The sequence below is a fragment of the Labrus mixtus genome, chromosome 7, assembly GCF_963584025.1.
Source record: "Labrus mixtus chromosome 7, fLabMix1.1, whole genome shotgun sequence".
Taxonomy (NCBI): domain Eukaryota; kingdom Metazoa; phylum Chordata; class Actinopteri; order Labriformes; family Labridae; genus Labrus; species Labrus mixtus.
The window spans coordinates 30,562,599-30,588,443 of NC_083618.1; the positions used below are offsets into that span (position 1 = coordinate 30,562,599).

At 42.0% G+C, this 25,845-nt stretch overlaps 2 protein-coding genes across 6 annotated transcripts in view; both read left to right on the forward strand.

Moving 5' to 3' along the window:
- si:dkey-49n23.1 (semaphorin-3D) overlaps positions 1 to 4,102 on the forward strand; it is an 89,627-nt gene extending 85,525 nt beyond the window's left edge. For 2 of the 3 annotated variants that reach the window (XM_061041573.1, XM_061041574.1), the window contains exons 17-18: positions 36 to 193; positions 1,441 to 4,102. In XM_061041573.1, the coding sequence (XP_060897556.1) occupies positions 36 to 193; positions 1,441 to 1,959 (677 nt within the window). In that variant the 3' untranslated portion in view covers positions 1,960 to 4,102. The remainder of the gene's footprint in view (positions 1 to 35; positions 194 to 1,440) is intronic. The other variant, XR_009673770.1, reaches the window with a different exon arrangement.
- A 1,241-nt stretch (positions 4,103 to 5,343) lies between these two features.
- On the forward strand, positions 5,344 to 24,903 carry smpd4 (sphingomyelin phosphodiesterase 4). 3 transcript variants are annotated; one of them, XM_061041570.1, is made up of 20 exons: positions 5,344 to 5,493; positions 5,849 to 5,931; positions 6,198 to 6,284; positions 8,703 to 8,839; positions 8,942 to 9,017; positions 9,229 to 9,337; positions 9,885 to 9,937; positions 10,501 to 10,652; positions 10,764 to 10,896; positions 11,223 to 11,294; positions 15,672 to 15,809; positions 17,543 to 17,697; positions 18,524 to 18,614; positions 19,787 to 19,884; positions 20,059 to 20,222; positions 20,413 to 20,618; positions 20,725 to 20,955; positions 21,772 to 21,903; positions 22,001 to 22,129; positions 23,307 to 24,903. In XM_061041570.1, the coding sequence occupies exons 2-20, from the start codon at positions 5,893 to 5,895 to the stop codon at positions 23,625 to 23,627; spliced, it is 2,523 nt and encodes an 840-aa protein (XP_060897553.1). In that variant the 5' UTR covers positions 5,344 to 5,493; positions 5,849 to 5,892; the 3' UTR covers positions 23,628 to 24,903. The 3 variants fall into 3 exon arrangements, with proteins under 3 accessions (XP_060897553.1, XP_060897554.1, XP_060897555.1); XM_061041571.1 differs by having other exon boundaries at positions 15,672 to 15,761; XM_061041572.1 differs by lacking the exon at positions 15,672 to 15,809.
- The last annotated feature ends 942 nt before the right edge of the window (positions 24,904 to 25,845 follow it).

Genomic DNA, 25,845 nt, shown 5'->3' on the forward strand with positions numbered 1-25,845 from the left:
TTTATTGATTATTTTACCCTCTGTTGCTCTTTCAGATTTAGACTCTGTGGAGGTGAAGTCGGTGTACGGCGTGGAGGGGAATTCTACCTTCCTGGAGTGTCTTCCTCGGTCGCCGCAGGCCGAGGTCAGGTGGACGGTGCAGCACGCGGAGAGCCAGCAGCAGACTCTCAGCCGCACACAAGAAACCAAAGAGGTACGTCGAGCACTGTCTTAATGAATGATCCTGAAAACATCAGACAGTTATATTGTTTCTTTTAAAAGAATATTTTAATTTCTCGTCTGATAGCTAACACTCACAAACAAAGAGACTGTGTCTAACTGAGGGATTGGTACGGACAAATCTTTGTTGTGAAAGGGCAGACCTTCATGCACAAGGGGAAACCCACAGTGCTTTACAGAAACAATTTAGATTACAGTTAAAATAAGTCATAGGAGAGGATGTGCTGCAGGTGTCAGCAGAGGCGCTGCTTGTTAACAGGCAAGGCACCTGCTTGGGGCCCCTGAGGGCTCACAAACTTATATTAAAGCAGTGGCCTGAAATGTGCAAATTTTGCAATGAAAGTAGGAAACCTCCCTAAGTGGGCCCCGTCTGATAGCACTCACTGTCTTTGCCCTTTGCCCAAGTTTTTCAATGAAAGTCAACAAAGAAAAATGAAGAGGAATTATCCATCTACAGGAGAGAGAAAGAGAAACAGTTAGCGTCAGAACACTAAGACAGATGTAGTGGTGATGAACGCTGGTTAGAGGGCCCCCAATTGATTTTGGCATAGGGCCCCAACAGACTCTAGAATCACCACTGGGTGTCAGCTGAAGATAGAAAGGACAAAGTGTGTGTCCACCTTCTTGTCTGATTGTTGCACCTTTATACTCAGAAACAAAGATCTGTGGTGGTGGAATGAACTTCCAAACTCCATGTGATCTGCAGAGTCCCTCTGCACCTTTAAGAAAAAGCTAAAGACCCAGCTCTTTCATGAATACCTACTAACTTAATGATGATGGTCTCCATATTATTGATGATGATGATGGTAATGACGATGGTTTTTGTTTGATAACGACGACTTATAAGATGGTTTCTATACTGATTAGAGCTCTCAAGAACTGCCCTCAATGTTGTGCTTTGCCTCTGGTCACTTCCTGTCAGCACCTGTGTGTCCAATCAGACTCAAAGCTGATCGTTTGCTCTTACTGACATTGTTCCCTTTTTTCTAGATCCTTGCTTGTGTTGTTCTTACTCTCTGATGTACGTCGCTTTGGATGAAAGAGTCTGATAACTGAATTGTAGAGTTGTAGAACTATGCGAGCAATATTTAATGGATGTATGTTGAATTGAAGGTTGAACACTGCAGCTTGAACAATGTGAGTCTGATGGATATTCTGCAGGTGAATTTAGAGAGACTGAACTGACTTCTTATCTGTGTTTTCCCTCTCTCCGTCTCTTAGCTCAGCGATGACCACCGCTCCATCCACATGAGGCGCGGGCTGCTGGTTCAGCGCCTGGAGCTCTCTGACTCGGGCCTCTACACCTGCTTCAGCCGCGAACACTCCTACAGCCAGGTCCTGGCCCGATACCGCGTTCACATCATCTCCAACAACAGCCTCAATCCAACCCGCTTCCAGCAGAACCACAGCCCAAACCAGCACGTGGCCCTCGCACACATCGGACCAGCCGGAGTGGGGGCCGCTGGGTTTCTGGGCCGGGCGGGTTCTTCTCATCCTTCCCCTGCTCTCCTGCCCGGACACAGGAACTCGTGGCTGCCCCAGCATCCTCAGCAGCTTCCTCTGAGGAGCTACAAAGACCTGCAGATGGTGGGGACCAACAGTCTGAGCGTGGACGAGTACTGCGAGCAGCTGTGGTACCGAGAGAAGCGGCGGCAGCAGAAACTGCGCACTCTGAAGCTGAAGCAGGAGAGCAGGAAAGCCCGGGTGAGGAGGAACAACCCTCCTGAGGTTCCTCTTTAGTCTCCTGAGGAATAAAAAAAAAAAAGACTGACAGGTCCTGTACAACAGAGGACAATGAAAGATTTCAGACTGTTTGCTTTTTCAGCAAATAACGCCGCCTTGTAAAGTGACACCCCCCGTATTAACCCTTTAAAGACTGACAGAGAATCACAGAGACATTAGTTTATCTCTGTGCTCAATATTTTCACAATACGACAAAGCAGAACTCAAGAAATGTAGATAGAGCAAATTTTGAATTTATTTTAATACCAATAATCTTTATTGTTTAGGACATGGTTTAGATTAGATTAGAATTAAAAAATGTTTTCTGTAACTTTAAGATTCAGACGAGCATGTTCGCATCAAACGGTTTGATGTGGATAGGAACGATCTGGAGCTGGTGATCTACCTCGGATCGTGTAATCCAGCTCATTTATTGAACCTGATCCAGATGCAGAGTCGAGAGGATTACTAAATCCAGATTATCACACTACATGCTTTGTCCACAGGGGGCGCCAACATTCACACAACCTGAAAGATCCTCACAGTTAACTTTGAATTAGATATTTAACTTTTAATATTGATGTTAAAGAGACAGAATCCTTCAGCCCTGATGTCTACCTAATCTTCTCTGTCATTGTCGTGTAAAATAGATTATAAAAATGTCTTGAAAACCTTGAAAATATGTTGTATTGTTTGAGAAATTGTATTGTTTTCTTAAATTATACTCCATAATCCAGTCTGAATCCAGCTCTTTATGACAGTGGTTCTCAACTGTTATAACCCCAGGACCCACCACCAACATCTTGATGAGAAATTACAGCCCCCAAATGTCTGATATTCTTCAACCAATCAGATTTATCTAATAAAACATAGAGCAGTTTGGACCTCAGAGACTTTCCGACACATTTGCGACCCACTGAAACCATTTTTAGACCCACTTTTTGGCCCCAACCCACCAGTTGAGAACCACTGCTCCACAGGGATCTGAATCATCCAGAATTTATTTTCATGAGTTATCCCAATTCTTAAAAAGTAAAAAGTTTTGAACAACACAAACTGGAGATTTTATCTAGATAAAACCAGGATAATGTTACGTGATTTTATCAGATGACCCACTTGTACCAACACTGGTTCTAACATTTACGCCTTCCCGTTAGCCTAAAGGTCCAATCAGTGAGCTGTGTAGAGAGTGAGATGATAAAGGTATCTTACTATCTGATCATTAAGGAAACATGTTGAAGTGCTGGCTTCTCTGACAACAATGCAGCAGCCAGTATGTCCTCCTTCTAACTTTAGATTCTGCTCCTGAATGCTCTGGATTTGTTTGGACCAGAGAAGGTAGGCGCTTTTAAGGCGACCCCCCACACGGCCGTTTCGGACGCCCCAGAGCTGCATGCAGAGCTGGATAAACACTGAAGCTTCAGAGTCCACCACATGGTGACCTGTGAGAGCATCGACTCTAGAGAGGAGGGGGGGGGGGGGGGGGGGGAGACAGCTCTCTATGATGTTTAGAAATTGGACTGCAGTACCCATTTTAAACACTAGGTGTCAGAGTTACATATTATACAGTCTGGTGAGAGTGCTGCATCTGAACAACAGCAGCAGATACATGACATTAGATTCCTTGTAAAACTGCGAATAATGGACCGCCACAAAGACGAACGTGTATCAGGATCTCACACACAATGCAGACAGATTCATACTAACTCTCTCTGTATTTATTTACACCGTAAATTAAGACTAAACATGAAGAGTGTTTGCCCATTGTACTGCTACACATTTAACTGTTTATTAATAACATTTATTTATGCTGGTTCTGAAGTGTAATACTCATTAACACAGATAAAATAATGTATTCATGCCTCAGTGGAGAACGCACACATGGAGCCTGCTTGAAGAAACATATGATGTATAGCTTTGATTAAAACTGCCATGTAACTAGTTATTATTATTATTATTATTATTATTATTATTGTTACACCAGTGTATATTAAAGAACTCTATTTTTGATAGTTTTCTTTCTTTATATTCTAGAAATGAGTTCATTTTCTGACTGTTTATATGAAACTCTAAGAAGCTTCTGAGATCAAGAGTGATGAATTTGTATCAAACTGTGAGAAAAAGCCACCAAGTGATGTCAAATAAAAAAGATTAAACACTCCAGGGTTTGTTTATTTGTGCAAGATAAGTCCCACACTCCCACACTGAAACCTCTGCAGCGGCTCCCTGAGGCTTTTAAATTCACACCGTCACTTTTTGAGGCTTTCACGGTCAGGCCCCAGGATATTTGTCAGAGGTCATTCACCTGTATTCACCAACCCGTTCCCTAAGGTCCAACACCCTAACCTGCTGTCGGTCAGACACACTCTGCGTCTACGGCTATAGCACCAATCCTTTGGAATTCCCTGCCCATCTTGTTCTTTAGACAGGCCTTTGGGTAATCATTTCCACCCAGTCTACCTACTGATCCATGTTTTAATGTGACAATTATTGCTCCTGGTCATAACAGGATTTCATAATAATAATAATAATAATAACTTTATTTCTATAGCACCTTTTAAAAACACAGGTTTACAAAGTGCTTTGACAAACAGCAAAAACAAGAACAAACTAAACCAAACACAGAAGAACAGAAACAACAGCAAGAACATAACAAATACAAAATACTAAAAATAATTAAATACAATTCAACAGAAAAGAACCCAAAGTGCACGATACCCAACAGACATATATAACCCGACCATCACAAGAACCATCACAAGAACCATCATAAGAACCATCACAAGAACCATCACAAGAACCATCACAAGAACCATCATAAGAACCATCACAAGAACCATCATAAGAACCATCACAAGAACCATCACAAGAACCATCACAAGAACCATCATAAGAACCATCATAAGAACATCACAAGAACCATCACAAGAACCATCATAAGAACATCACAAGAACCATCACAAGAACCATCACAAGAACCATCATAAGAACCATCACAAGAACCATCATAAGAACCATCACAAGAACCATCATAAGAACCCAACAACACGAGCTGAGACCAAGAGGAGCAAAGATTTAAAAAGATGTAAGAAACTAAAAGAGATAAAAGCAAATCAAAAGATAACAGCAATAAGAAGGTAAGAGCAGGAAAAGAAATACAAACAAGTGGTTAAATTATCAAAAAACCCCAATAATATTAATAAAAATAAAAAGTAAATATAAATGTAAAACATAAATAAAACATGTCGGTCTATGAACTATAATTTGTTCCTATTTTTTATTATATGTATGTTGTTGCTGTAAAGCACGTTGTGACCTTTGTCAGTGAAAAGTGTACATACATTTATTTACTTATTACTGAGGAGCACACAGTGCAGATTGGAGGATAACGCCAGAAGGTGGCGGTAATGAGCAACAACACGACGAGCGACGAAACCACCAACGAAGAAGACGTCAACGGCTGCTGCACGCTCGGTCGTGTTTGAACTACACTAATGGAAACGCACTTGATTGGAAAGTAGTGGAAATATAGAAATATCACCAGCAGCGAAGGTAACGAGATGTTAACTTTACTCTGTGTAACTTTACTCAGTGTTAACGGTTCATGTTTATAGAGGACGGCGGGAATTTCCGTCAGTTTGAGTCTCTTTTCCGGCTAAGTCTGTTAGCATGTTGCTAGTTAGCCTCTCATGGTTCACTGACTGTGACTCTCTGCCGGCTGAATGAGCCACATTGTTATCGGATTACCTGTAAATACAGATATCAACCTGTGTCCACAGCATTAGTTAGCATCAGTAGGTCAAGTTTGTTCTCTGTTAGAGGAGCTAACAAAGCAGCTAGGCTACTTTCCGTTTCAAACTAACGGAAACTCATTTAAAATGTTTTTTTTCTGTGTTTACATCGTTCAGGTTGGATCTGTACATAGAGAGAAATCAACTTTAAAACTCCTTCATGGCTGCTCCAACACTTCAACAGCCCAGTTTCCTTCTGGTGAGTATCCTACAAGATGACTGAATATCTACTCTCCTTTTGTCCTTTTTAAAACTCTGCAGAATCAGTTTTATTTAACAGGTATACTCACAGCAGAGACACACATTAGTGTAAGAGAAACATGGTGAAGTGTATTTATCATACTATGCGACATCAAAAGGAACATAAGTATCCAAATACAGAAAGGAAGCAGTCACACAGTGTGGAGAAAAGGGTTTACAGGTATGTGAAAAATGTTAATTCATGTCTTCTTGTTGTTGATTCAGGCCAATCTTAAAACTGATTCAACCACCAAACCGCTCCTCCAACGATGCCAAGATCTGGTGAAGATTATCGAAGAGTATCCCGCAAAGGTACGGCTACATCTCCCCAAAATACTTTCCTTTTCAATTTTCTTTTACAGCCATATTTACTGAAATGACTGATCACTGTGATGAGTAAGTAACTGTGTAAGTTCTCTTTAGTCACCACATTTTGTTTGGACAAGCTTCTTAGTTGGAGATATTTGAAAACATATCCTGTTGGATTTGTACGCCATCATCACACCACATTACAGACTGGATCAGCTGCTTGTCTCTTGCTGGATCCAGCAGTCTGACCTAACCTTTCATGTGAAGTGCTTGTGACACGCAGAGACAGCTGCTCGTACTTTGACCTCTGAGTTTCACTTTGAGTCTTTACTTTCTCTTTGAGGGGACTTTGTACTTTACACTGTGATTTAATCTTTGCTCATTGGAGGAGATGTGCACTGTGTCACAAACATTTACTGTGATATTCTAGTTGCTCCTTCCAGGTTTTTGTTGTGTTCACATCATGTCATTATGGATAATTAGAAATGCACTTACAGTGTGTGTTAGAGATATTTGTGCTCAGAAATAGCCCAGTCCTGTTTGAGAGCAGCTGTTGTAGCTTCAGTAGGTGAAACAAAGGAGGATTGTTGTGCAGCAGATTCACAGGACATGTGTGAGGGGCGTTGTACTCTGATGTGTCAGTGTCTTCAATGTACCAAAGACTCCGGTCAGCAACTTCAGAGCACCAGATTCTTGTGTGCGGGCAGAGCTGATTACTTTTAGTAATCACTCTTCATGTTATTGACAGACCCAACACAGTTCTTGATTACAAACTGGTGTAATGTAACGGCTGTGGGTGGATTTCACCAACACAACACCGCTGAGGGGGGAGGGGGAGGGTGTTTCCAGGGCACCATAGTGCTGTGCCTGAACACAGACAGACCAAACTGTGAGCCTAAATACTTGAGAAGACATTCTGAGGTGGATTGTTGAACAAAATCCATTTGGATTAGGCGAGACCAGCAAGTGAATCTGTGTCTGTCGGGACAGTGAGACTCTGTGGTCAGAGACTTCAGAGCGATACGACAGTGAAAGGCGCTTTGAGTTTCCTTGCTGGGGATCAATAAAGTTTTGTAATCCAATCTAATCTAACCAGAGCAGACAACAGACACACACTGCACTGATATCAAATAAACTGCAGTAGTCTCCCTCTGCTGACTCTGTTAACTAGATTCACTTCCTTGATGTCTCCGTTTCTGCTTTTTCCTTTTAATGACAATAACTAAGTTTAAGTTGTCATTTCTGTCTGTGAGTGTCCATCAGGAAAATCACCCAAACTTTGCAAACAGCTTCAGTCCCATAAAATAATCCTTTACTGGCACTGTGTGCAAATACTCCTGGTGGTGTAACCAGAAACCAGTCTAAAGTCAAAACTTAAAATGTAGAACAAATCAGTCTTTGGATCGACAACTTTCAACTTACAGATCAATCAAAATGTGGCTCAGTTGAGCAGAAATATTCAGACACTTCAAGCTGACATGAATTGTTTGGGGCATCTTAGTATTTTTCCAAAATTATATTTATAATCAGACTTTTATGACCTTAATAAATCTCCCATTTTCTTACATAAGATTATTTTGATTGGCAGCTGAATATTTCACACAAGCTTGAAACCCTTCTCAAAATGCAAACACACTAATCACAGCTCTTTTGTAGCCTTGGCGTAACGGTTAGAAACACAAGAAGAAGATGGTCACACCAAGTCCAGAGATCCAACTTTCAGGAGGGGAAGGGGATTCACCTGTTTCTGAAAACAAGATAATGGAGAACAAAATGGATTTTCAACCTAGACTCCCATTTGTTGAGAGTCCCAAATATCTAGAAAGTCGTGTGAAACCACTCCTGATGTTAGTTTTTCTCACAGCAGCTACAGGCATTACTAGAGTCAACGGCTGTGAGTTTAAAAACCGGCTCATGAAGAATCTTAAACTTATTCAGGGCTTGATGTGAGTTGGAGATGTGATTTTTTTGATTATTAGAGTGGAAGGACAGTTGATCGGAGAGAGCGTGTGAATGAAGCGCAGGAATGAAAGGAACCACAGGTCGGATTTGAACCCGTTTGGAGGACTATAGCCTCTATAGCCTATATACATTGGAAGCATGTACTAACCACTAGGCTATTGGCGCCTCAGCCCGCTTCCTTCTGCATATGTTTTGGCTCAAAATGACATCACCAGTGCGATATGTCAGCGCCCGTCATGAGCCGGGTTTTGGCTTCACTTTTATACAACAGAAGGAGACAGAGACACATTGTTCTAATGAATATGCAGCCAATGGTTCAGACGTAAATTCTCTTTGAGGTGAGATACTAGCTGGATATAATGTGATTTCAGCGCAGCTCAGATTGTTTGTCACTGCTGGCCGTTAGAAGTGTCTCCCATAAAACTCTGAACGTTTAACTGAGTGTATGTGTGCTTTCAGGAGCTGCACTTGATCTTCCCCTGGCTGGTGGAATGTGTGTTTGGCAGTCTGGACGGCATCATCGCTGGCTGGAACCTGCGGCTTCTTCATCCACGGAACCATGAGTACAACATCGTAATGGAGTTTCTGAACCCGAGGTGCTTACAGCCCGTCTGAACGATCACAGTGGAAACGTGTGCTCACATAAATCAAAACCCCCGTAACAAATTATAATCTTCTTATCTGATTTTGTTTTTCAGTGGGCCGATGATGAAGCTCGTGTATAAACTACAAGCAGAAGAGTATAAATATGAAGTACCCGTCAATTATCTCCCGGTAAGATCATGTCTGTTCCTCACTGCTTTCTGTAGATATTAGTGCACTCTGGGTGTTTCTGCTTCCTTTCACTCTTGCAATTATTCTAGAGCGAGCGCCATGTTTGATTCTACTATGACAGTCTGAAGTATCTCATTGGATGAGTATCCATCTCTGCCTACTTCTTAGTTTAAAATTAGATTTTTAATCTTCGTCTTTGTGTGTCTCTCAGGGTCCTGTGAAGGCCTGCATCCAGGAGGGAGTTCTCCCAGACTGCCCCCTTTTCCACAACAAGCTGCAGTTCCCCCTGTCTGGTCTGCTGTCGCTGAACCTTGCTCTCAGTATCCTTCCAAACACAAACACTGATCTGTGTAGCTTCTCTGTGAAGGCTTCCCCGTGATGACTCAGTGTACACGTGGTGTAGTACTTATAAAAGCTTCACAGTTAATGGTTATTCTGTTTAACACTTTGTTAAACATGTTCAGTGTGTGTTTGACTCAGTATTTTTTATTTATATTAACTCTGTTCTCTTACCTGTCATGACAAGTCTATGTGACCAAATCTGACTGATCAGTTGTGCTATTGATAACTTTTAATAACACATACATTTAAAACTTGGTCTTTGATTAATCATTGATGGAAATTAATGTCTACTTCCCACAGCTCATCAACAGGTCTGCCCGACTAATCTCTTTAACACACAGGATAGTTATGAAGCAAATAAGAGTATCAGGATATATCCAGTAAAAAAATGATCTCTTCATGTTAGAGTGCTGGAAGCTGAGGATATGTAGCATGATTTCTCAGTTTCTGCTTGAACAAAACTACTTTGAAAAGTGTACAATTTACCACAGCTGTGATGTTTGATTGTTCCTAAACGTTCTTCAGATCCTTTTGAATTCTTCATGTTCAACTTTGCCTACTGTCTCATCACGCCAAAGGTGAGTTTACCTGCAGCCATCGTCCTAGTTTAGTCCTCTTTGATCATTGTGGGGGGTTAGCCGTTTTCAGAGTGCAATTCTATAACATCATAATGAATGAATCAAACCTTTATTACCTCTAGGGGGAATTTGCCCCTGACAGAGAGCATACAAACACAACATAAAACAAGACGTTGAATCCTCCACACATACACACAGCACTGTGCTCCCGCGCTGGCTCAACCAATCACACCTCGCCCCTGTAACATCTCTGTTACTTCCTTTTGAAGTCGATACAGAGGAGGGATCACTTTGTCCCCGTATTACACCTCCATGACATTCAAAGTGAAGGCGAGACATCACAGGGACAGTTCTATTAAACGACAGTCTGAATGCTGAAAACAGAATTTTGTGTTTTGCAGATGATATATTTATTTTAATGCTGTTGAGTTCTTTCAGTGGTTATACAGAATCCATTGCTCATTCCTGTCCTTTTATATTTGTAACGACCATGAACTCATGTTGAGTGTTTGCCGACTGTTTTCTGAAGAATGAGCCCAATCCCCCTCTCTCTCTGTTTTCAGATCCACCCTCAGGGTTATCATGGGAGCTCCACTGACAGCGCCTACTTTGTGCTCGTGGACACCTACCTCAAATACTTCCTCCCCAGTGAAGGAAATGTTCCCCCATCCCCGTTCTTGGACTCCAGAGGATCAGTCACTGCACCTTCTCCAAGGTATTAAGACAGGTTTAATAAATCTGCCTGAAGATTCTCATATCACAACTTAAAGATTAGGTTTGTATTTACCTAAACAAACGTATCGATGAACAAAATCCTGTTCCACAGGTCCTCCAGTGTTTCTTTTGCTGGTTATGGCGTCCACAGTCCCAGTCTCCTCAAGCATCACATATTCCATCAGCCGTCAGTCAACGCAGACCCCTCGGCCCAGGAGATCTGGAGGTCTGAAACACTCTTACAGGTAGGACACAGAATCAAAAAGTCAGGAATTTTAAGATGAAAATCAGGGAATGTTTGTCAAACAATGGTTACGAGGCAACTTGAAGGATATGCAAACACGCTTTTAAAGGTAATCAAAGCAGCTGAGTCCAGCATGAATCAGAGAAGCACTGACGCAACACGGTGCAAAAAGAGTATTCGTTCTTCTTAGAAAGCCTTAAATTTAATATAAGAAGTGTGCAGTAACCCTGATATATTTTGGATGATATACAAATCTGTTGTATATCTTTTTAACAGATAAAGTATTTAGTTTGTTTATATTGACGTCAGAATGTGTGTTTTCTGAAGATGTTTGTGGAGATCTGGCTCCACCACTACTCCCTGGAAATGTACCAGAAGCTGCAGTCTCCTCAAGTGAAGGTAAGAGAAATACTCCCCTCACCTGTTCTTTACGCTGCAGCACCGCACGGCTGGCTGACCACAACCCCCCACCCACCCACTGTGATCACACCCCCCCCTCCCCACATCTCTCTCCCATCCCTTGTTTCACTGTTAAGAGGTTCTACTCTTTAACTTTGTTTCCCATTTGTTGTTTTATGAAGAACCAGCTTCTGTGGCTCATAAATACAAAGAAGACAGAAAACAAAGAGTGAAAGATGCATTCTCCATGTTTAGAAAGAAAACTCACGTGTGATTGTGTTCACACTGCAGGCAGCTACATGTTCATTAACCATCAGGAGTGTTGTGCAGAACATTGAAGTGTTTTCAGACTGAGGCCTCGTCCACACGTAGGCGGGTATTTTTGAAAACATAGCTTTATCTGTTCGTTTAGGTCACTGTAAACTCACCTTCTTTAAAACTCCTTCCAGAGTGAAGATGTTCAGAAACTCAGTTGAAGGTGTTTCTGTGTAGACGGGGAAACAGAGTGTTGTTCTTGTCTCGTCACGCTGTGCGCCGGTTTCTCCTCCGTTTGACGTCATCGTGCGACGCTGTCACTTTTGTTGACATGAGATTAGTGCGATGGCCGACGTAACCAAACTAGCGCTGGTGCTAACGTTGCTAACTGTACTTTTTACACGCTCACACATACATACACAGTTACTCTCCCACTATGTTGATGAGCAGAGACGCCTGATTGGTCTACAGAGGTCACTGCTGCTTCATACAACACTATGACAAGAGGAATGGCGAGAAAATGTTCTCATGTCGAGGACATTGTTGTTGACTTGGCGTGTTCAGGACAGCCAGAACAATGTGTTTTCATGTGGATGAAGATGTTTTTTGAGAATTCAGTGTGTGTAGACGGGCTTATTTTAAAAAATGGAGGAAAACCTCTGTTCTTAAAAAAACAGCCTACATGTGGACAAGGCCTGAAGCTCCAAGTTCTCTTGAGTAGCTTGCAGTGTGAATACACAGCACACACACTTCTGTTCCCACCTTAAGAAGCATCACTCTCCTGTGATATTATTGAGATATTTGTTTATAAGATACTGCTTAGAGTATATAGCACATGCAGAGAGACGCTTCTGTACTAAGGAATCCTGCATGTGTTCCTGGTAGAAATGCCTTTGCTGCTTTCCTCGTCTTTTGCATGCTGCACGTCCATAACACCAGCTGATTGTTTCCCTGTGACACACTGTGTAACGCACCTTAAACACCAACATAAAGTCACATCACGGTGAAGGCTTCTGGTGACTCTGTGGAGGTTGCACAAATCTCAATGCAAGGATCCACAATCATTTTAACGTCAAAGATCCTCGTGCAGAAATGCTCTCTACTGCTGCCCTTTGAGTAGTGACTTTAAGATTACAAGAACCTTTAGACAAAATATGATGAGAAGTATTCAACTGCATGGTTCCAGTCTGTAGAAATGTTGCTCTCTGGTCGGCTGCTGATGCTTTTGGATCATGCAACATTTTTGCCCTCCTAGATAAGCATCAGTATATCAGTTTTTAGTAGAACCTCAGTGAATGCCTCACACATGTTAAAAAATCAGCATGTGAACAGAAATCTGCAGGTGATGGATGTGATGTGTCGACTACATTATTTTGGTTTATGCATTTAAAGGTAGTATCAGTAGTAATGTTCGTTGCCGCTTGTAAACCCAACATTCAAACTGGGCCCCTCCTCCTGGGCTCATCGCCACACTCACTGCAGGACGTAGCGTGTACGTTTACTGCTGCAAGCTAACATACGCTAGTTGCCGATGTTTGGCTCCTGCCTGTCCAACAGAAAGCATTAGAACTGCAGAACTTAAACTCTCCTCGTTAGCAGAAATTCAACTTCCTGTATGACACTACAAAATATGAATGTAATATTGAATCATGGTTACATTGTCCGACCATCCAAAGGAATCACAGTGAGACTTTATGCTGGTGTTGAGCCTGCACAGAACATACAGTGTGATCTGTAAAGCCCTCAGTTTATACACACAGCTTCAGCTAAGCTATAGATTGCATGGTTGGTGTGATGCTGAGATGTAGAACACAGTTTCCTCATCTTTGTGGTGCAGTACTGTTGTCTGTGGCCCGTTTTCAAACTAAAGCACTGAAGTGATTAATGTCTATATAAGATTCAACTGAAAGGTTGTGTTTCTTTGAGGGCTGTCAAACTATTCATCTTTTTAATCACGATTAATCGCATGCTTGAAATTCCATTATTTTGCATTTAAAAATAAAAGTTTGTTGGGCTTTTATTTTGAATGTTTGTCCTGTCTTAAGCTGAGAGTACTTTACTTGCTGTGTGCTTTTATTTTGAAATTAAGTAAAGAGCTTCTGGTAGAGAGAAAGTCAGGACATGAAGTTAAGCACAGAAACAGGAAGTGGTTATGGATCCCAAACTGAGGTCAAACAGCTCAAAGGAACGGTAACAAAGGTCAATGTGTGATGTCATAAGGTCAATGTGTGATGTCATAAGGTGGATATGACTTTGGACTCGTCAGCTGAGCTGTCTGAGAGTTTGTTAAAGTGAAATGAGACATTCAAAGATGCAGCAGTGTTCTTCTTTTACATCACTGAGACTACAGGGAGACACTGAGGACGAGTATCTACGGAGAGCCTGAAGGGACAAAATAGCATGAGATTAATCGTGATTAACTCGTTAATGCTGGCAGCCCTGGTTTCTTTCCCTAATATGATGATGGTTATTTTCTCCATGTTTTTGTCCATCATCCATCCTCTGGTTATTTTCTACTGTGTTTATAAATCAGCTTTCAGATTGAGCTGTTTACGTTTCAGACGAGTCATTACTGCTCCGTGATTCTGCATGAGGAAACTGTGAAATAGCCCTTTAACTTCATGTGTAATACACTTCCTGTTGTCCTGCATAATCAACGTTACTTTGGTTCACCTCTCCTTTACTAAATGCTCTCCCTTTTAAAGTGTATTAACTGTGTTTGGTTATCATTTTTGTTCTGTGTCCGTCGTGTTAAAGAGTGAATTTAAACTGTAAGATTGAAGTTCAGACAACTCAAACTAAACGAGAGATTTTCAAACTACTACAGAACAGATTTTACTACTTAAATATCTAACAGCCTGTCCTAACAGCACGCGTCTCGAAATCAGCTGAATTCTATCAGAGTGTCCTGAGTTCCCGCAAGTCATTTTTCCACCAACGCCCCATTTCTATTTTCCTCTGTATACTGCGAGCCGTTTATAGACGAGCCTATGTGTGTTGTGATATTAAGCACCACACATCGGTTTGTCCACCTTCAAAATAAAAGCACCACATGTTCATACTCTTTGCGGGGGAGATACTGAAATTTACAGAGCAGAGAATTCAATATTTAAAGGATGCAGTGTGGACAGTAAGTGTGGGACCATGCGTGATGCTACGTGATACATAGCGCCCGCGTGCTGTTAAGAGACGGTGTTACAGAGAAATGTCATCGGTTAAATGAAGATAAGATTTCCTGACCCTGAAAAAAAACATTTCCTGTTTGTTCTGCCTCCCTTTAAATTGGGGATTTTTACAGTTTTACAGGCAAAAAGTAAAACAAAAAAAAATCTTACAGTTTGGAGTTCACTCTGTTAAAGATGTGAAACATTAGAGATGGGAATGACTTAAAGATGTTCTTATATCCTGATAAAAAACTGTATTTTCTGGCCGTCACAGAGTCTCTCTGGAACCTGGAATTACCCTCCCAGTTCCTCCTGTTTTAGATGATATCTCTGTTAGCAAGTTTACACTGAAATTAGTTCAATCTTTTCACTGTCAGCTGTTTCTTTAGTGGCTGATGAGTGAGGACGCTGAGATGACGGCGCTCATTAAACTGTGTTGATAAGATTTATGAGCCTGGAACAAACCTCCCAGAATGACAGCAGAGATACTCATCCTGAGTAAACATACTTTCATGTTAATATGGAGAGTTATATATTTTTTTAATCCTTTAGCAAACAGCCAGTTTGATATTCTAAGAAATGATTCCCATCTCTACTGTCATGTAACTCTGTTAGACGGGAGTCTGCGTCACCCCCTGCAGTCAAAGCGTTATGTTCCCACAGTCAACATGTTCTTTTTGTTTGTCTCCTCTCCTGTTGTCTGCTCTTTTCTTCTTCAATGTTTTTTTGGTCAAATGTTTCTGTCTGGTTGCACTCTCCTTTTTGCTGCTTCCTTTTTTCTCCTGTTCTCATATAAACCTTCCTCCTGCTACCCTTTTTCTTTCCTTCCTCCTCTTCCTCACCTTCCCTGATTCCCCTTCCTCTCTCTTCACTCTTCCACCTCCTTCTCCTTCACCTTTCGTCATCGTCCATCCTCTCCCTCGTCTTCCTCTCCCTCCTGGTGGTTACGGGTGAACAGCTGGCGCTGCTGCAGTACCGCCTCAGTATGTCCAGCATGCCGTGCCAACCCCACGCCCCACCAGGCTCTGGGACCCTCCACACCTACCAAGTACTTTTACCTTTTCATTCACCCCCGCCCCTCTGGGGCCTCCTGGAGGTAAACCTCAGTCAGATTAATCAGAGTCAAGGATACTTCTCTCATGTTGACAAACACGGTGAGACTCCACCCCCCCCCCCCAGTCTCATGCTGAAGCTTTAAGTTTACATCCTGCTATAAAAACAGGCGCCTGTTATAAAGGTAGAAGAGAGCCGTGAATCTGGATGCACTGAAGTTTGTCTCATACAACCATAAGGTGTAAATTCAGACTTAAATATAGTGTTTGGCCTTTAATGATGGTCTGATTTTAAACACATGTAAGGGATCAGAGAGACTCTGTGACCTAGGTGTCTCATGACTGCTGGCTCAGTTTAAGTGTCTTCATTTCCCTAAAGAGTCTGCTCCTTAGAAACAGCAGACTGAGCATTGAGCCTCTCCTCTGATAATCAGTCCTGTTGCTTTTATTTCTGCCTGAAGTCGTCCTCTTCAGCTTCCTGTATGAGCCCTCCCGTCTGACCTTTAACTGTGAATTTCTGCAGAGAAGTATCCTTGACAGGAAACGTAATCCGGGAATGAAGCTTTGGTGTTTTGGAGCAGATGTTTTGCTGCTTTGGTTGTGGTTGCTGTTGTGTGTTTAGAAAGGCATGCTTTGTCTGCTCTGCTTTGTTCTCTTACATGTTTAAATAAATGTTCTACTCACACTGCTCTACTTTGATTCTCCATGACATTAAACAAAATCATTGCATATTAAAATCGATCATTGATCATCTTAGATTAAATTAAGTGTGTGTGTGTGTGTGGGTGTGTGGGTGTGTGGGTGTGTGTGTGTGTGTGGCTTTGCTATAAGCACTCTTTGGAGCACTGAGGTCCCACCTTCCCTTTTGTGTAATTTTTTTAATGTAATTTCATATTCTTACTTTCAGAAATCCAAGTTGTGACTACCTGTATCGGCTATTTTATCGCAGATATGCGCCGATATTACTAGATTTATTTACTAGTCAAATATGATTTCCTTTGAGTATCATTGTATTTCAGTAGCAGTTATCTTTCACCAGCAGAGGGCGCTATATGGATTACAACAAACATCACTCTCCAGAGTGTTAAGCGGAGATGTATGTACATGCTCCGTTGAGTGACCATCTTGTCTTCATTATACTGTACTGTTTGATAACTGCATTTTAGGGATCAGTACAATAAATATGTATATCATCAGCTATCTATTTTTACAGATTGAACATTGATTTAGGAAAGATATCAGCAAATACAGTATATTGGTATTGGATTTTTTTCTATCCTAAATATTGATAACAGCCCCCCAAAAAATGCCACTTCGGTCGGGCCCTAGACGTTACATCAGGTGTTCTTTGTAGAGCTTTATATATCAAGTTAGTGTCTGTAAAGTTTTGCAACCAGAACTTGTGATTTATAAAATAAATGCTGTCATCATGATCAATATAAAGGAAGTATCCCTGCTGAGCTGAGTTGGAATGATAAAAGAAGCATACTGAGAGTTATGAATCAGCTGTACACAGAGCCATGAGTGCTAACTTTGAGAAACTGAACCCTGCAGAGCCTGACACTTAGCGGCTCCGTCTCTGTAACCGTTAACATGATAAACATTCATGGTGTGAGACCTCCGTACTCTGCATAAAGAAAAAAACGCTCTGAGCCTTTTGGTGGTTGTTCTGCTGCTTTTGGACTGGGATGCACTATGATTGGCTGCCTTTTTGAATCGGCGCGGTACGTGTGTGTGATGCACGCGTGTAGCACCTTGTGACATGTTGTTTTTTCAGGAACCCTTCAGCCCGACAGAGGAGCACGTGCTGGTGGTGCGTCTCCTGGTCAAACACCTGCACGCCTTCTCCAACAGCCTGAAGCCCGAGCAGCTGTCGTCCTCGCCCTCGGCCCACTCGCACACGCACACCAGCCCGCTGGAGGAGTTCAAGAGGTCAGAGACGACTTCTGATACATGATGCAGGGTGTTCGTTGTCATACACAGAGATTAATGGTGTTGTTTTAGAACCTTGGCCCCAGTTTTTCCTACATGGTTGTAAATGGCTGACCGGTACAAAATGCTTTGGCATTTTTGTGATTTCTTTAGACGGCAACTCTAGCTGCAAAATAATCCGTGCGATCAAGGTGTTGCCACTGATCCTCATTTGTGTCTTACAATGTTACAGAAATGGTCCCTACAGAGCATCCTTATCATGACAAATGATTTGACTCAAGCAGAAAGAGATGTTAACATCTTGTTTTCATAGCTTCCAGCCTTTCAAATCACAGAATAACAGTCAAGGCAGCGGTGCATCCCTCATGCAGGTTAAATCTGTGTTTTTCTTAATGGAGTCTGGCTGCTTTAAGCGACAGATGTAGGGTCTGTTTCTCGTCTCTGCAGGGATCCTTTCTGGGAAGTTTTGAAGCTAACTTTTCAAAAGTACAATCAGTTTACTGCACATTGCACAAGTTTACTTTTTCTTTAAATTTTATTTTATTTTATTTACCATTTTGTACCTTTTGCACAATTTAGAATTTATTACTGTAAATATTATTTATCTTATTTTTACCTCATTTTATTTGATCTGTTTTACCTTATTTTGGTTGTATTGCACCGCGGGACGGAGACAAACGAAATTTCGATTCCACTGTATGTCTGGCATATTTTGAAATTGACAATAAAGTTGACTTTGACTTTGACTTTAAGACACTTAGAATAACAATCCTAGCGAATCAGAAGCGAAAAACAAACTGTGTTTTTTTTCTCCTCCTGCCTGCAGAGTGGTGGTGCAGCGGTTCGTACAGCAGAAACTCTACCTGTTCCTCCAGCACTGCTTCGGACACTGGCCTCTTGATGCATCTTTCAGAGCGGTGGGTCCCAGCTGAGATGAATTCACATGAACCTTCTGTGTTTGTTACCTGTGGAGTCTTAACTGTGTTACTCTAATAGCAGATAAAGCTTTTAGTTTGGTTCCTTGTTTTTGTCTTTTTCTCTTCAGCAGGAGGGATTTTAGGGCGGTTTCACATTAGGGACCCGGGCCCGGATCCGAGTACACTTGACCCATAAGTCCGGTTCATTTGATCAGTGTGAACACAAACGTACAGAGTCTGCTTGAGGAGGAGGTCAAGGGCACGATTCAAGTTTACTCCAGTACTGTCTGTGGGAGATCATGAAAGTAATCGTGCTCAAACTAGGAAGTTGACCGCTACATTACGTGATTCTAAACGTCTCATGTCGCTTCAAAAACTGTCACAGGCCTGTTTCATCCTGAGTTGCACGGTAGATTTAGACTTAGGAAGAGGGTCTTTATTGACATCTCAGATATAACAAAAAAAAACCACAGTTAGCAGGATGGACTCAGCCCACGAGTGGTCGCCATGGTTACTTCTTTCTGCTTTTTATCAGATTTGCAAACCAACTGTGTGCATACTGCCCCCTGCTGGATCGGGTTATGTACATAGGCAGGTGTACTCGAGCACAGAGCGATGTTAGTAATGTGACCAGCGAGTCTTGGTTTTACTTTCTCAGTTGATGCCACAAGCAGCCTGTGATATTTTATTTGTATTTTATTTTAAATGTATTTAACCAGGAGTACCTCATTGAGATTAAGAATCTCATTTGCAAGAGTGTCCTGGCCATGAGGGGGCAGCAGCACAACAAAGAGTTACAGACATAAAACACAGAGTAATTACAAACACAGTTTAACACGTCCTGAGTCACAGAGCACAAAGTCATAAGTCAAAGTATCTACAACCTGAAGCGTCTTCCTCACACACCTTCAATCTACTTTTAAAATGATTGAAAGAGACCAGCTCCCCCAGACACAGATCATCCTGCAGGAGCAGCGTACCTGAAACTCCTTTTCCCCATTTCAAGACGCACTTTGAGAACAGATAACAACACGTTTTGTGACTGTGATATGGAGAAAGATAATTAGATTCATGCCTTCTAACAGGATGATTATTTCCTCTTTAAAGCTGTAGACAGACTTGTTTCAGCACTTATTTCATTCTTAAAATGGAATCATTATCTCTTTGTGTAGGTGTTGGAGACGTGGCTGAGCTACATCCAACCCTGGAGATACACAGGAGAGAAGACGAATCCTCAGGTGGACCAATCCAGAACTGTGCCTGACAAATGGTGAGACTGACATCTCTGCCCGACGGCTTTAACTCAGGATTTAATTTAAAGCTTTGTGAAATAGTCTTAAAGTATTTTTAAAGAGTCCTGCTCATTTAGATACAAAGTTGATGAAACAGAGTTCAGATGTTATTTCAGTTAGTTTGGTTCTGACACTCTCGTGTTCCTCCTCAGGGAGTCGTTTGTTCAGGAGAACCTGCTCATGTACACGAAGCTCTTCCAGGTGTTTCTGAACAGAACGGTGAGGACGGACCTCGTTAACGCCAAAAACGCTCTGATGGTCTTCAGGGTGGCCAAAGTGTTCGCTCAGCCCAACCTGGCCGAGATGATCCAGAAAGGTGAAGACAGACACACACACACACACACACACACACACACACACACACACACACACACACACACACACACACACACACACACACACACTGGTATATGGGTCGCACTGTTGTGTAAGTAGTGCATCTTATAAACCGGATTTAACGGTTTATATGTTAAAAAAAAAAAACTAAACAAAGTCTCTCCGACCAGGAGAACAGCTGTTTCTGGAGCCAGAGCACGTCCTCCACCATCGACAACCACGCGGCTACCTGACGCCGAGCCAAGGAGGTAGCTTCCTGTCGTCACGGCAACGAGTGATGACAGATGTGGTGTTCAGGGTGAAGAGCCATGTGTATGCGTTGGAGGGACAGGACTGCCAGTACAAGCAGATGTTTGGCACCGAGCTCAGGGGAGCGGTAAGTTTCTCCATTAGATTTTTCACAGATTCGTGAAAAATCGTTCACAGGTCATCGCCACACGGCGGGGAGTGTTGCTAATTTTTTTTTAAATCTGTTTTTGCAGGTCATGAAGTTGATACAAATAATTGCACAGGCCAGACAAACAGCCAAGAGGATTTCAGATCACTCCAACGAGATGGCGGCCAACAACTCTTTCCTGTCCTGGTTCGGGATGGGCCCTGCTGACCACAACAACACGTTCACCGGGGCCGAGCACGAGGAGAGCGGGGAATGTCTGAAAAAGACCCACGAGTTCCTGGAAAGAGCTCTAGAGAACCTGTGTCAAATCTTCAAGGTCAGATAACTAAAAATTTCATTTTTTATTTCCAACAAGAGTTATTAACCTTTACAGTATTTTGTCTTTTATCAGAGTGAATATAATTTACCCAAACTGCCATGAATGTCTGAGACAATCTTCAGGGCGATCCATCCAATAGCTGTCCATGTTTCTCTCAGAACCACAAATCTTGACCTCGTGGGAGTCCTGGAGGAAAATCTGTGATTGGATGCATTCTGTTAGGACTCAAATGTCTTTAAGAAAACAAATGTTTTCAATGCAGTTTTATATTTCTGCATGTTTAGGGCCGGCAGCGTCCACAACCTCCTTCTCAGAGCGCTTCTCACCAACACTTACTGTTGCTAGGTTACGAAAGTTAACTTCTGCTTCCTCATTAATCCATTAGATATCATCAAGAAAACGATGTAGAGGAGTCGTGTCCTCACATCAGCAGCAGAAAAACTGCTCACACCTGGAAACTGTTCCCTTCAAAAGACGTGTGTGGCTCCTCCGCCATTGTTGTAGACAAAGCTGATATCAGAAGCCCCGCCCCTTCTTGATTTTGATTTGCTGTTGAGGGAGAAGTGACATTGAAGAGCAAGTTGCTGTTCTCCAAGTTGGAGTGTTATAAACTGAGAGTGCAGGGACAAAAAACAACGGATGGCGAGGGCATTTTAATGCTCAGGAAAACGCTGAACTACATCAGAATTGATCGCTGCAAACCGTCTCTGGGCACAGGCCCTAACTGTGATGAAATGTGATACATGTGATGTTCACTTAAAGCACATTTTGAGGATTTTCCATGTGATTGATTGTCTGTTTGTGTGTTTGTAGCTGAACCAGGGGCAGCTGTCTCAGCTCATATCCAACCTGAGCTCCTCACAAGACGACGGAAACTCCAAGCAGCTTCCAGACTGCATCCAGGGAGAGAACGGACTCATTCTGACCGACCTGGGCCGGATGCAGGTCAGTACAGGCGGAGCAGGGTGTTCATTAACGGTGAGGGCGAGGCTGCAAACAGAAAAAACCCTGACGCTGTGTCTGTTTTTGGCTTTTTGTGCAGATCATAAGTGGACTGCGCAGGTTCGACCTTCACTATCAAGGAGACCCGGAGCTCCAGCCCATTAGGAGCTACGAGAACGCCCTGCTGGTCAGGCTCTTCTACAAGATCTCCTCTCTGGTGAATGAGCGGGTGAGTCATCTGCTCATTCTCTGGTTTATCCACCGAGACGTTAAATCAAACTTCTGTTTGCTGCTGGATCAGATTAATAACAAACAGAAGACTAAACCTGTTACAGACGAGCTGCTGGACACAGAGACGGATGAGGAGTGTTGTAGTCCTCGAGATCAGTCAATCAATCAATCAATCAGTATTTGTATATCGGCAATTCATCACAAGTGTTATCTCGAGACGCTTTACAAAAGAGCATATTGGATAATTTGCAGACAGGATTTCTCCTTTGTTCCTGTTGTCCACACTTCCTGCTTCAGGTTGGAGCAGGCCGTGCATGAATGGTGGTTGTGGGGACGATACAGTCTGATGGTGGTGGCAGGGCGTCAGGGACATCAGGTGGTAGTCTAAAGACCGGTCTTGAGACCACTTTTTAAATGTCTCTTGACTTGAATCTAAAGCATTTTTACCTGGGCTTGTCTTGGTCTCAGACTGGGCAGACTCTGGATTCTAAATCAAGACTGGTCAACACTAGTGCTGGGTATTGTCAACAACCTCACCATTCGATTCAACTTCGACTCGCTTCTTATATTTGTTAAATAATTATGTGTTTGTTAAGGTTTAAAACAAACTGACTCAAAAAAGTATTTTATTTTTTTCTTTAATAAACAAAGAATAAAACATGAAAGTACAGTATGATATAAAGTGCAAAATTGTGCCTGACCTGAATTCACAGCACCCACAGTGCCCCCTAGTGGAGAGGGGTGTCATTACAACGGGAAAAAAACAATCTCAGGATTTCAATGAATCGATATTGAATTGGGAAAATAATAATTATATTATTATTGATATTTTTAACCAGCCCTAGTCAACACCAAAACGGATCAGCTTCTTTGTCACCTCATATCTGTGATTAGAAGGAAAACTCCTCTTTCTAAAAGAACAAATCACTTCAATTCATTTGTAGTTTGATTTTTAATCCCCGGTCACGACCACAACTTACTTGTGTTACGGTCTAAGTGAGGGACACGCCTGCTGCACACAAGACTCTGATTTTCAGTGATATAGTGAGGGTTAACTCTTTAAAGTCCAGTTCAGCTGATTCAGATGTTTGCATTTCCTCTGGGTCATGTCTGATGTTAAAACTACTCATGTCTCTCTCAGCTCAAACGTTAATGTCCTCTGTCGCCCCCTACAGTTCGGAGCACACATGAACGCGCTCTGCTCCCGTCCAGACTTCCTGGGTCGGCTGGGTCGTCACTACTTGGCTGAACAGGATTCGTCAGTGAAACTGAAGCACAGCCCGATGTCCCGGCGGACGTTGGAGAGGAACAGACAGCCGAGGCTGAGTCTGCGGTCGCTGGCCAGCTACAGGACGATCCTGCTGCTGCTGCTCTGCTACGTGGTGGGAGCGCTCCTGTCCTTTGGCCCCATATCCAGCACCCTGATCATCCTCACGGGGGGATTCCTGTTCGGACTCTTTATGACGCTGTTTGGAGACAAACTGAAAACGCACTAACTGAGCTGCAGGGTTCCTACATGTCTGGAAAAATACACAAAACCAATTTCATTCATGCTGACTCAGTGCTTTTACTTTTTTAAGGCTTCAACTTTTTTTTTTTTTTTCTTGATAAACTCGCAGAGGTCATATCCACTCTTACAAAACCTTTAAGTCGTGTCATCAGATGTCTTTTCTAAACCTTCCAAATATTTCAAGTAATATAATCTTAAAAGGCCAATATACAACTCTGACACCTAGTGTTTAAAATGGGTACTGCAGTCTAAATTCTAAACATCATAGAGAGCTGCCTCCCCCCCCCTCTCTAGAGTCCATGCTCACTCAGGTCACCATGTGGTGGACTCTGAAGCTTCAGTGTTTATCCAGCTCTGCATGGGTCTGTAAACCTTTCTGTGTTCTAACCTCTCTCCATTTTTCAAAAGCATCTCCAATATTGATCCTAGTTTGAGCACGTTTCTGCTCGTGGAGCTTATTAGAAACATGCAGAGGCTTTTTAGGTCGGGTACAATCACTTCTATCTGAACCACTTCTCTTGCCCGCTTCCATCGCTGCAACACCTGTTGACCTGATAACTGCTCTCATATCTGACAAACCGAGGGGCATCCAAAACGGCTGTGTGAGGGGGGTCGCCTTAAAAGCGTCTACCTTCTCTGGTCCAAACAAATCCAGATCATTCAGGAGCAGAATCTAAAGTTAGGAGGAGGACATACTGGCTGCTGCATTGTTGTCAGAGAAGCCAGCACTTCAACATGTTTCCTTAATGATCAGATAGTAAGATACCTTTATCATCTCACTCTCTACACATCTTTAAACTGAAAGTTTACAGAAACCTAAAACAGTTGCCTAAAGAGTATATTTGACTTCCTGTGGAGAGAAATCTTCAGCTCTTCCTCTGCTACAGTGAAGTCAGCGATCAGAGCCCGATCGGGTTTTAACAGGGTAAAAGTTTATATCTGTTAATTTCATACAATTAAAGATATTCCAGACTTCTTAAAGGGACGGCAGCTTTTTAAACTGTGTGGGAACCCAGTTGTCAGTATTTGTTCTTGTTCTTGCTTTGACTGCTTAACTGTATAAAATGTTGTCCCTCTAACTTTGTAAATAAATACAGAGTGTTAACGCTCTGTTATTCAGGCTTTTTTATTTTTCAAACAAGCACCTGAAAACTGGTGCAGGCCGAAGCATTGAAAGTACTCGATGGAAAAAAACGGACTATTTTTCTCAGTAAAGACGGGATGCGTTTGTCCGTTAGAGTCAATAAACTGTTTGCACTCGATGGTTGTTCTGTTGTTAATGAAGAACTATTCCAACCTTATGCTGAAGATAGAAAACAGTAAAGCTTATTTGCTATGGTCTGTAATAATCATCCTCCTCTACTTTGTCTCAGGGCGCACTCACACTATGAAATCCATACCTCGCCCAAGGACATCATTCTTTGGAATTTATTTGAATAAGACAAAAAAGGAAAACAAAACGCTAAAAATGTTATTGTAACATAAACTGCTGTTGTATTGGGAGGAGATGGAAGAATACAAATGTATAGAATTACCCTTTAATGTACATTTTTCTATTATTGGGAGCGCTGAAAGCCTCGCAGTTATGTTGCGCGCCCCACGTACAAAGGCTGTGGTCCTCGTCACAGCTGCTGTGGGTTTGAGTCCGACCTCGGCCCTATTCTTCAAAATTATTTTAATAACTGCCTTTTTTCATTCTTTGATTCTGATTTATTTTATTGTATTTATAGTTTTTATATGAATCAATATTCACCCTTTTAAATTGTAGCCTCTCTGCGAAAATATTTCACACGATTACACATCTTTAAAAAAAGAAAAAAAAAGAAAAACAACTTCATGAGGTCGAAATTCAAAAGTCAGTGCCCCAGTTGGGCCACCCCAGTACAAAAAGTCCAGACATGCCCCTGACTACACATCTACACTCTGCTGTAGTGCAGCAACACAAATAAACACAGGTATAAAAACGGGAAATAAACAACATACAACAAATATCAGTATCAAATAACAGAAAAAACACAAACAGGAGGTGATAACCATTTACATTTCTAAATAAAGTACAGTCATTTTGTTTGTCAGTTTCTTATTTGTGAGGGTTAGATTTTTTAACAGAGGATAACTGTTTTCAAATCTGTAGTTTTAAAACTATAAACAGGATAATTTGTAAAGCCATTTCACTTTATTTAAGTAATATTTAGCTAAAATTA